The sequence below is a fragment of the Perca flavescens genome, chromosome 20 (genome assembly GCF_004354835.1).
Source record: "Perca flavescens isolate YP-PL-M2 chromosome 20, PFLA_1.0, whole genome shotgun sequence".
In the NCBI taxonomy this organism is placed as follows: domain Eukaryota; kingdom Metazoa; phylum Chordata; class Actinopteri; order Perciformes; family Percidae; genus Perca; species Perca flavescens.
Genome location: NC_041350.1, coordinates 13674267 through 13685935, shown reverse-complemented (window position 1 = coordinate 13685935; position 11669 = coordinate 13674267). Strand labels below are relative to the sequence as shown.

General features: G+C 41.9%; 1 protein-coding gene across 1 annotated transcript in view; it reads right to left on the bottom strand.

Moving 5' to 3' along the window:
• LOC114547290 (ryanodine receptor 3) overlaps positions 1 to 11669 on the bottom strand; it is a 112936-nt gene that overhangs the window by 30645 nt on the left and 70622 nt on the right. Inside the window, exons 45-56 of the mRNA XM_028566573.1 lie at positions 11115 to 11223; positions 10909 to 11029; positions 10159 to 10328; positions 7184 to 7404; positions 5874 to 5964; positions 4610 to 4750; positions 3866 to 4029; positions 3644 to 3722; positions 3032 to 3121; positions 2776 to 2922; positions 513 to 575; positions 263 to 338 (exon numbers count right to left, since the gene is read on the bottom strand). Of these exons, the coding sequence (XP_028422374.1) occupies positions 263 to 338; positions 513 to 575; positions 2776 to 2922; positions 3032 to 3121; positions 3644 to 3722; positions 3866 to 4029; positions 4610 to 4750; positions 5874 to 5964; positions 7184 to 7404; positions 10159 to 10328; positions 10909 to 11029; positions 11115 to 11223 (1472 nt within the window). The remainder of the gene's footprint in view (positions 1 to 262; positions 339 to 512; positions 576 to 2775; positions 2923 to 3031; positions 3122 to 3643; positions 3723 to 3865; positions 4030 to 4609; positions 4751 to 5873; positions 5965 to 7183; positions 7405 to 10158; positions 10329 to 10908; positions 11030 to 11114; positions 11224 to 11669) is intronic.

Sequence of the window (11669 nt, the reverse complement as noted above, 5' to 3'; positions counted from 1 at the left end):
TCTGGCAATGTGAGACTAAGTAAGACTTGATCAGCCACCGCTCTCTACTGTTTGTCTGTGTGAAGGCGTAGGTGACATAAAGTGGATGTACCACTCAGCTGAACCTATTTAGTCAAGACCGGTGAGGCAGACACACACATATGCTCATAGGCACATATTAACACTGCAACAAGCAAGTGGCACCTTAGATCCACCCACACAGGCATACTGTCTCTGTTTTGCAAGTATCTCCTTGTAATAATTGAGTTCATCAGCAAATCACCTCTACTTCCAAGGTCGCACTTTTTCTTCTTGGCCCAGATGTTATGGTAATTTTCAGCCAGCACCTCCACCATCCCCTTGGACCGAAGACAAGAGAGACAATCAGCACATCTCACTGAGGAGCATGTCCCGCCCACGTTACTCATTCACATTCAGGAAATATTGCTTTTCATCTTGTATTCAGACTGAGAGATCGTTTGATGTAAAAAAGAAGAAAAAAAGCATGACAAAACAAATGGGAGGTCACTCACCTGCAATTCTCTTGACAGAACCACGTTGCTTGTGTCTATGGGGCTCGGATTGAAGCCATTTGCCTGGGAATGTTCAAAAAGATGCAGATTTACAGTGAGACGGTGTGTTATTGGTTATTAATCAACACTTTGAAAACACAAGATTTAGCATTATGTTAAAATTATAATTTTTTTATTAACTTCAGTCTATTATGCAGGGAGATCAGCAACAGAATCAGCTTTGCGTCCACAGTAAATAACGATCTGATCTGAATGTTTACAACTGCATACAGTAACTGCTGACAAGTGGTACTGTCCTAAAAGTAAGAAAATGTGACTGAGTAAGCCTAGACCATGTCGCACTGACTGCTACAAGAAATCATTCCTACCACAGGCAATAAAACTTTTTAACACTTCATCACTGAGTGTTAGATAAGACTCATATATAGGGCTGGACGATTAATCGAAAATGTATCGACATTGAAAATCTGAAGCTGTTATGGTCAAATTTAACGATAATTTCGATAATCTATTCCTGTTGATGGGTCTACTTCCTCCTTAAAAACAATTCTACTGCGAGTGAAGTCACGTGACTTCGCCCGGACCAGTCAGCCGCATGGAAAGCATAATGGAGGATAAGACAAACAGATTCCGAGTCAACTGAGCAACTTGTGCCGCAAAAAACGCAATGTCCATCGTCTGGAAGCATTTTGGCTTCAGAAAAGATGATTTAGAACAACGTGATTAATTATCTTTCATATACATCACAATACTGCAGTAAGTGCAACTTGCACAAACATAGGTTTTACTTACATCTTTATAAATACTATTTAAGTAGTTGTAAATTTTTATTCTCAATTTGTATATATGTTTGTACATTCTTTCCTTTGTATTTTTTATCCTTATTTTTTGAATATTTGTTCTTGTATTCTATCCTATGTATTATGTCTTGTATATTATGTATGTGTGCTATGTGTCTGATATTTTGCTGCTATAGCACTGAAATTTCCTGATTTGGGATCAATAAAGTCTATCTAATCTAAGACCAGTGTTTTCCAAAATCAACTAAAAACAGAAATGATGATAAGTAAAAAGAAAACATCCATGTTTGTGTTAAAGGTCCCATGACATGGTGCTCTTTGGATGCTTTTATATAGACCTTAGTGGTCCCCTAATACTGTATCTGAAGTCTCTTTCCCGAAATTCAGTCCCACAATTAACTTTCCTTAGGATGTGCCATTTCTGTGTCGTAGCTATTGAGGAGGAGAGAGGGGGGGACAAGGTGGAGGGTGGGGTATGTGGCCTTGACCAACTGCCACTTTACTCGTTTTCAAGCCATGATGTCTCTCTCTCATGGGTGGGCCAAATTCTCTGGGCGGGCAAAGCAGAGAAAGGGGAGGTGAGCTTTCATTTTCTCAAAGGCAGAGCAGGATACCCAGGGCTCGGTTTACACCTATCACCATTTCTAGTCACTGGGGGACCATAGGCAGGCTGGGGTAACTCATATTAATGTTAAAAAAAACCTCATAAAGTGAAATTTTCATGCCATGGGACAAATAACAGCCAAATAGGGTTAAAAATTGGTCATCAATCTCAGTCAGATGCAACGCACCACATAACGCCACACGCTACAATTAAGATGTATGAAAACTAGTTAGCAAGCAGAGAAGTTAGAATAGTTAGCTTAAAGTAAGGAAAAATATGTTGAAATTGTTTTCAAAAAAATAATGGATAAACAGTTGAAATAGTTAGCCAAAAGAAATAAACAGTTGAAATAGTTAACATAAGCTAAAATATAGTAAATAAACAGTTGAAATAGTCAGAAAGAAATGGTTAAAAAAAAACATAAAATAGTTAGCTTAAAGTAAGGAAAAACTGCTGAAAGATTTAGCTAGCTAAACATCGACAATTCAATTGCATGATAAATATTTATATTGTCGTAATATCCACTATATTATATAATTAATCCAAGCCGGTTCAAAATCTGCACTAGCTTAGATGATTAGCATTTATGAACCTGCTTGTTTAAGAGAAAATATACAGAAATCAAAATATTGTCTCATAGAAGGATTAAGATTTTTTTTTTAGGCATTACAAATATTTGATTATGAGTTTTTCATCACACCTCATACCAGAGATAGACAATTTTGTGGAGAAATTGTTTTTTGACCATTCGTCTCCAGCAAACCTTAGCTTTGGTTCATTTTAAACCTTTCACAAAACGTTTACGGAGGACAAGCACATTTGATCATGTAGTGTTTGTCTCTGTTTTTTTGCACTGTACCTGTGAAGCTTGAGAGATCTTTCGCATTTTCTCATTCTCCCTCTGTTGAGACATGCTTTCTCCATCCTTAGTCCTGTCAATGCTCCAGCCCATTGCCAGCATACTCTTCATGGACTCTCTAATTGGCCATCTGTAAATCTCTTTCTCCTGAAGCACAGAGACAGAAATGGGGAACAAGGACTACGGTAAACCCCGAAGCCTCAATCTTTAGGTTAGCCCTTCAATGTTCACAAATCTCACATTCAACATTCTTTACCTTCTCTGTCAGGGCTTTGTAAATTCTGAGCTGAGGGTGAATCTTGGCCTTCTCATCCACACAGTCTCCATATTTCCATCCCAGCAGCACCTGAAGCACAAGCACAGAGGGATGTACAAGGGTGATAGCAATCTTCATTGCCTTTACAGTCCCTTAAGGACATGATTTATTATTTGAAAGAGCGGGTAAGAGATTAAGTACGCATAACACATTAAGAGTCATGGTACATTCAGTTCTCGCTGTGCTCAGCAGTTAGTACTTTTTTGACAGATGCAACAATGCAGGCTAAGCTGTTGGCGCAAAAGAGAGCAGGGGCCTTCCACACAAGCACAATTATTGTCAGCATGCCCAGAGGATCCCTTTCAGCAGTAACAAAAATGATGCCTCGCCAAAGGAAACAATGCTGTGATATTGGAAATATAATATAAAATTTTGATCTGAATCGTTTTTTTACGTTTAAATGACTGCATTTCTGCTGATTTTGCATGCAGTATTTCTTCAGGGAGAGGCATTTTTTTAGCCCTTACAACACTCATGACTTGTTCCAAGTGAAATACTGTGTAGTTTAATACCGGTTTTTCCCCAGACGAAAGCTCTTTTCTTTGGCCTTACCTTCTCTGCTGACCATTTCTCATGGGAGTGCTCTGCGTATTTATTGGCAAAGTGCTCAAGCTTCTCTGGAAGAGCAATGCTAGAAAGAAGAAAAAAAAAAAAGTGTGACAATTAGGCAACCTTTCTATGCAAATGCTTGTCACTGTCATGTACTGTGCATGTCATCACAGGTTTGATATAATAACACATTTCCTATTAATGTCTGGCTCCAACACGGCTTACTTAGCAGTACTGATGGGTTTGGGGTCAAAGTTGCCCTGAGCATCTACAGAAACAGGCTTCTCCACAGTGGTACTAATGGAGGCGTCCACGTAGTCCGGTGGCAAAGCTCCAGCTATGGCACTGAGGCAAGGCATGGCCATCTTGAATAGCTCTGCGTCATATTTCTGCAATGCAAAACTTAGCTTTAAAAATTGAAGTACAGTTGTGCAAATTGTATTCTTATTTGAATTTAAATATATGTACTTTGTTGTTCATTTAAGGTGGAACTTAAATAAAGTTATAAAGCCACACGAGTGAAAGTGTAACAGAGCAGTGGGACCAGGAGCAGGAGGAGAGATGTTAATGAAGAAATATTCTAAAAGCTGAGCTTCTAGCGTGCTAGAGGCTTTGGATCAATGATGGCTGTCCAGATATTGATGTTTTCAGGTTGGCCTTTTGCACAGCCTCCTTTCATGAGTGGGCATTAACTGTTGAGAGATGTGCTGAGTCCAGCCATCTGCATCACGGGCAGACCTCAAGATATTTGTGGCAATGAATCCCTCGCATACATACATGTTAATCAACACTGATGAATTAGGTGACTTGTATTTAACGGTTTATCACTTTTAACAAGAAGTAGATGTTAGCCTTTTGCCAAATACATGTTAATGACTACTGCTCAGGAAATGATGAAGTCACAATGAAATTGCAAACCTTAAAATAAAAAAATTAAATTAAAATTAAAAACTTGAGTGACCCCCTCACCCTCTGTGACAGAGAATCAAATACTCCCCAGAAGATTTTCTTGGTGAGCAGTAGTTCATCCTCGGATGCTGTGCCATAGCTGCCCCAGCCCAATGGGAGGCAGTAGTACTTCCAGTTCTGCTCGTAGTGGTTGGTGAGCAGCTAGAGGACACACATAGGGCAAGGGTCAAGGCAAGCAGAGTTATAAACGAACAGAATTTAGTAAACAGGACACTTAACTGTGTTTTCAATGACAGGCAACAAGTATGCAGCCTGTGCAAATGCTCACAACACACTGGCACTGGACCATGCATGTATAGCTAACAGCACGCCAAAAAGGAAATCAGTTATCCAACACACAGCACAAAGAAATCCAAACATGCATGTGAATGTATAGAACAAGTGTGTGAACCAGTTCACAGGCTAGTCATAACCTATTACATCTTCAGTATTTCTCTTGTGTGTTCCAGACGGATTGGGTGGAGCAGTGGAGCCAACAAGCCTGTAATCACACAGTCCAAAACCTTATCCTCTTGTTTACCCTCCTGCAGGTGCCCACACCAGATGATTAATACCGTGGGTGTGTTAGAAATGTGCACCTGTGTGTGTGTGTGTGTGTGTGTGTGTGTGTGTGTGTGTGCGTGTGTGTGTGTGTGTGTCTGAGAGACAGAGGTGTACTTGAGTAATATTAGTACATTAAAAAGGTCCCATGACATGAGCTTTCCTTAGTATGTGCCATTTCTGCTATTGAGGAGGAGAGAGGGTGGGGGTGTGGCCTTGACCAACTGCCACTTTGCTCATTTGAAAGCCATGATGTCTCTCTCTCTCATAGGTGGGCCAAATTCTCTGGGCGGGCAAAGCAGAGAAAGGGGAGGTAACCTTGCTCCTTATGACCTCATAAGGAGCAAGGGGGACCACTTGGGGGACTATAGGGGGACCATAGGCAGGCTGGGGGAACGCATATAAATGTTAAAAAAACCTCATCAAGTGAAATTTTCATGCCAAGGGACCTTTAAAGGTACACCTGCAATAGAGTTGGTATTTAACTGTTGGTACTTCCCCACCAAGCTGACAATCTAACAAACAGAGGTAGTAATCAAGCAGCAACCACACAGACAAAACAAAGATTTATGATGTAGAAAAGTACAGTAAAGAAAAGGCTGACAGGAAGCAACTAAAACTGAGGCATGCAAGCAATCCAACATGCAAAAAAAGACAAATGGCAAGATATAGGATGTCAAACGGATTTAAAAAGAGTGAGAAAAGTGAAGAAATTGTTGCCCACTCTGAGAGGCATCTTGCAGTAATCGGTCAGCAAGGGCACATCAAAGACGAGGCGGTGCAAGAGCTGCTGCAACATAGAGGGACGAAGGTGCCTGCAGAATAAAGTGGGAGAGAGATAAGAGTGCTGCTGCTGCCCTGAGCTGCCTTAAACCAGAACATCTTTGGACTCGGACCACTTTCGTGATGCTGATTTAGAGGGATATTTAGGGAAACCAAGCCCTGAGCCATAATTGAGTTTCGTTAGAAAGCAGATAAAATGTACTATTGCTCTTTGCTATTCCTTCCAGCTGAGATACAACAAGTGCTTGGTGTATTATCACTAGTAACAAAACCTAGAGAAAACGTTTAAAGTGATGGTTCGGAGTAATTTCACCCTAGGGTCCTTTGCACCATGACCTCGAGCCAAACACCCCCGCAGAAGCTTTTTTCACCTGGGTCTAACATTGTGCGAGTTAGCGTAGAGTAGCGTTAGCCGCTGAATAGCTTAGCGCAGGGGCTAATGGACTCACATTTGTATCTAGTAAACAACCCCACTAATAATGCCCGAAATGATACCAAACGTCTACTGTAGTACAAATAGGTTATGTACTCATAAAACGATGGATTGGAAAGTTTTTAAGTACACCAGAAGTGTATGTAAATAACACTTGCCTGCTGGCTTCTGCTCTCTGCTGTTGTTGTTGCTGCTGTGAGACGAGTGCTTAGGGCCATCTACAAATTACAACACCGAAAAAGATGCAACAAAAATATTTTTTAATTTAACTTTTTTTTAACTAAGTTCTGTAGTATAACTAGCAGTAGCACAAGTAATAACTGAGGTAAGTTTGGAGACATTACCTTGTTTAATCATTAAATTAATAAATATTTTTGTTGTATCTCTTTTCGGTGTAGTAATTTGTAGATGGCCCTAAGCACTCCTTTAACTGCAGGTAGCAGCAGCAGCAGCAGCAGCAACAGAGAGCAGAAGAGAGCAGGCAAGTGTTCATAAACTTCTAGTGTACTTACAAACTTTCCAATCCATCGTTTTATGAGTGCATAACCTATTTGTACTAGTGTAGAAGTTTGGTATCATTTCGGGCATTATTAGTGGGGTCATTTACGAGATACAAACGTGGGTCCATTAGCCCCTGCGCTAATAAGCTATTCAGCTGATAACGCTACTCTACGCTAACTCTCCCAATGTTTGACCCAGGTGAAAAAAGCTTCTGGGGGGGTGTTTGGCTCGAGGTCATGGTGCAAAGGACCCTAGGGTGAAATTACTCCGAACCATCACTTTAACTCTACTTATAGAGAGTTTCAAATGTTCCTCACTTGCAGACAGCCAGCAGGCACTCCTCTATTGCGTCTCTCTGGGCCTTGGTGAGTGAACGGCCCTTGGAAAGGCGGTAGATGGTGTGCAGAGTGGAATCGATGAGGGTGGCGTAGTGCTCGGTGCCGGCAAAGAGAGGGGCGCAGCGGGTGAGGAGGGGTAGCATGGCTGAGCCGATGAAGCGGTTCATGGCCAGGGCTGTCTCAGTGGTACACAGACCCTCCTGTGGAAAGAATGGGTGACAGGTCATACAACACGTGACAGTGGGGACATTCCTTCATTTAAAGTGAGACTATGTCATTTCAAAAAGAAAAAAATAACACATTCTTCCTCTGAGAAAAGAAAGATTTTATGTCGCTAGCGGTTTTGCTGCTACAGCCGTACTAAGTCTGGTATGACCAGTGGTGGTATGGTGGCTAAAGTTAGCAAACTTTAGATAAATATTTCAGAGACATTTCTGAGTCAGGCCACTACTTTTCTCTTCTTGCTACTCTTAAACTATGTGTGAGCATTCACAATTGTTCATGTGGTGGAATTTCCAGAAACACCACGTTGTGGTAAGATGAGAAAAAGGGAAAGCTTAGACAACATCAGGTCATTCCTAGGTCAGGGGATGAGAATATTCGGCCAGACTCTAATAACCAAACCTGTTCATCAATGAATACATGTTTACGTCTCTACAGATTGAGGGAGTCTAGGCAGCTGCATGATAAGGGAATGTTTGTTCCTCCTTTAGGAGGTTGGTGGAAACAGGGTAAAGGGTCCTGACACACTTTAGCATACATCCCAGAGAGAGACAGACTCAACTAGGTGAGCAGCATCTTTCGTTTTGGCGCCATCAATATCTTGGCATAACAAACTTGACAGCTTCAGCGAGAGATATACTGTATGCATCTGGGAACACAAAGGGACCTCAGAGTTGGGACGGCACTACACGATAACACATTGTGGTTAAACTGTACTGTCTGCCTAAATTTCTCATCGATCGAGTTCAATAAATGCTTTTGTATAAGTCATCAAAGTCTCCTGAACCTTCACGTATCCAGAAGTCAACTTGCTCCTAAGTTATTCTATAACAGTCTAGTAGTTAACAAAAGTTACTTAGTCTTGCTTTAAAATGAAAGAGTGTATTTGATGACCATTTTCAAAGACTAGGGTTTAAATGAGCACTATAAAGTGGTCTTGTAAATAATCTTGCAAAACGTGTTAGCAAGCTAAGCTAAAGAGTAATATTACAACCACAAACACCACTTAAAAGGTTCCCAGATGTCAAACAGTGACACATGCTGTATTGATTAAATTAGCAGGAGTATCTGTCAGTGTGAACAGCACTGTGTTTTGCCTGATGTGATGTTACAGAGGATATTCTTAGCTTCTGCCACATTAAAACTGTTGAACGGGGCAGAAACCTTCAGAGCTATATATAAGAAATACTTGCTCCTTGCTGTCTAGGCCCTAACTCAAACAAACTAGTGCATTGTACACATCTTATACACACAATGGGACTCACAAAATAGCTGACTTCATTGCAGGCTAGGTGCTCAAAATGACTTTCACTTACTTGTGTGCTGCTGTGCTTTTTTATAAACTTTTTGACATATTATGTTATGATGGATTAATTTCAGCCCAAAGTCCGCACCCTATAGATTTGACAGTTTAGATTTGAGCAAGCCATCTACTTTCATCCATTCATCCAGTATCTGTAAGTTAGGGTGACCAAACGTCCTCTTTTGCCTGGACATGTCCACTTTTTACCTACTGTCCGGGGTTTTTTATAAATTCATGAAAATGTCTGGTTTTTCATGGGACCATTAAGCGTGTACTTAGTACGTAGCCTTGTGGGCTGCTCTGCGACACGCCCATATACAGGGACCAGAGCAGACAGCGGAGCAGCATTACACACAAAATGCCGAAGCGTTTCCTGCTAAAGTTACAGATTCTATTTTATTTTATTACAGAAGTTATTTTTACACCATTGAGGCATAATAAAGCATGTTCATTAACCTCTGAGAAGCCTGTCGGAATTTGTCTCGAGGCCGGGCCGAGTGTCCTCTTTTTTTGGAAATCAAAATATGGTCACCCTACTGTAACTGCTTCGTTTACTGGGTGGTGGGGGGCTGGAGCCAATACTAGCTGACATTTGGTGAGAGGCGGGGTACACCCTGGACAGGTCACCAGTGAGTCACAAGGCTGACACATAAGCCTTTTTAACACAGAGATTCCACAGTACTATGGTAAATTAAGCAGTCTTTGATTTTTTACACTGAACCAAACAACGCCGACATAATGCTCCCCAGTTTGCCATTTCAGATAGCATGACGGCATTCCGGAAGCAAAAGAGGCGTGACGTGTAACACAACAGCTTCAGTGTGGTACGAGTTTGTACGCGTAGTCCCACCATTCCTGCTGCACCTTTTACATAGACGTCAACTCAGCTCTGTTACTACCCCCGCTGCCAGCTTAACGGCCCATTCCATTCCAGTACCTTTTAAACAGAAGGGCGAGGTGGAATAACGGTGCAACATTCCTGTCTTGAACAAGCTGTGTGAAATGGGCTATAGAGACAGACAACCATTCACAATCACAATCCCACCTATGGGCAATTTAGAGTAAACACTTAACCTTATTTACCTAACCTACCCTGTGGGACTGTGGGAGGAAGACGAAAAGACCCGGAGAAAATGCACGCTGACTTGGGGAGAACATGCAAACGCCACACGGAAGGTTCTAACCCAGAACCCTTACGCTGTGACGTGACAGTGCTGACCACTGCACCCCCATGCCGACCAAGCCATATATTTTAAACTCCATAACCTTTTTGTTGATAAATAAGAGTAAATAACCTATAATAATAATAATAATAATAATAATAATAATAATAAATAATAATAATAATGAACCAATGCTTAATGAGGAGCTCCTCACAGAGGCTGGCCATTCATTACTTCTCTCCCGCACTGTTGTCAGTTTTACCCACCGTATCCAGAGAGGTAGCAGCCCTCAGGTCAGGAAGGAAGCCCACTTCGAGCAGGTGAAGCAGAAAGCTCTGGTCCTCGATACCGTACACCCTGTCCAGAAACAGCACCATGGGGGACTTGTGATCTGGACAGAAGCAGGCTGACATGTCCGGCTCAGTCACCGAGCCATCTGAAAGAGATTGAGACAGGAAAAGAAAGGCACAACATATAGAGTAAACTGTATAGGTGTGGAGCAATGAAATACCCAAAGAACAGACCACAGTGCATAATGACAAGTCCTTTCTGATAAGGAAAGCAATGTGTATTCATTAGGGCGCATGCAGCAGCATGCAGATGAGAGTTTTCTGGTGCTGGAGCCACAGCTCGCTGTCTTCAATCTTGGCCTGCGGACAGAGCTTGTGTGGCGGTGTTCTAGGCAGCAAATTTAATAGGCGAGTCTTGCCATGCTTATGCAGATCAATCAATAGAGCAAGACAGCTCGCTATAGAAATTATCTGGCTTACCCAGAGCAATGGGAGTGTGCAGTAAAGCGTTGTGCTGATTAAAAAGGCATGAGCAGTGAAATGTAATCAATAACCTTCTGCCTTGCACTGAATGTGCAAATTTTCCTAAAAGCATTGTATCTTTACGTGAGCTACACGTGGCATCTTGTAGTAGCATGCAAATGGATGGGATGCATCCTCTGGTGGAAGTATAAAGGTGTGCAGTATGCTGCCCTGTGTTATTAGAGTGAACATCCTGTAGAGTACCTTTGTTGGGGATGGGCATTTTGAGAGGTATGCTGATAATTCCCACGAGGTCTTCAGTCGGCACCAGAGAGCGCAGGATGGCACGAATACGCAGAGCTTCACCTTTCCCCTTGTTGATAAGCTGAAGAAGAGAAAAGGAAGTGAAAATAGGGTAAATCTGTCAGAGAAAAAACAACAAATAAATTCACAGTTTCAATCAAACGTACATGCATCTCTGGGGCGCAACGTCCCAACAGGTCAATGAGGGCAGAGTAGAAGGACATGATGGCATTGCCCATGTGTACCACCTCCTCCTCATCGTCACCATCAGCAGACCTAACAGTGGAAAGAATGAAGAGTTGAGGAAGAACAGAAACAGAGGAAGAAAATCAAAAATATTTTACCTGTAGTGTTATTTATCAATCTAGATTGTTTTGGTGTGAGCTGCCCAGTGTTGGAGATATCAGCCATAGAGATGTCTGCCTTCTCTTAAATATAATTGGATCCAGATGGAACTGAGCTTGTGGTGCTTAAAGCTTGATTTATGGGTGTGCGGAGGCTCCATGCAGAGCTTTCGCAGTAGCCTACGTAAGTGGTCTGAAGTTTATACTTGTGCGTTGGTGTGTGCGGCGATCTCTAGCAGGGCTGGCATGTGTGTGTACGTGGGGAGTGTGTGGTAGAGAGAGTGAGAGAGTGATGGTGATTAGCTTTGGAGTGAGTTCAAACTCTAGAGACATTAGTGAAACAAACAAAGTGTCTCCCCTGTGCTTTCTGACGACGGT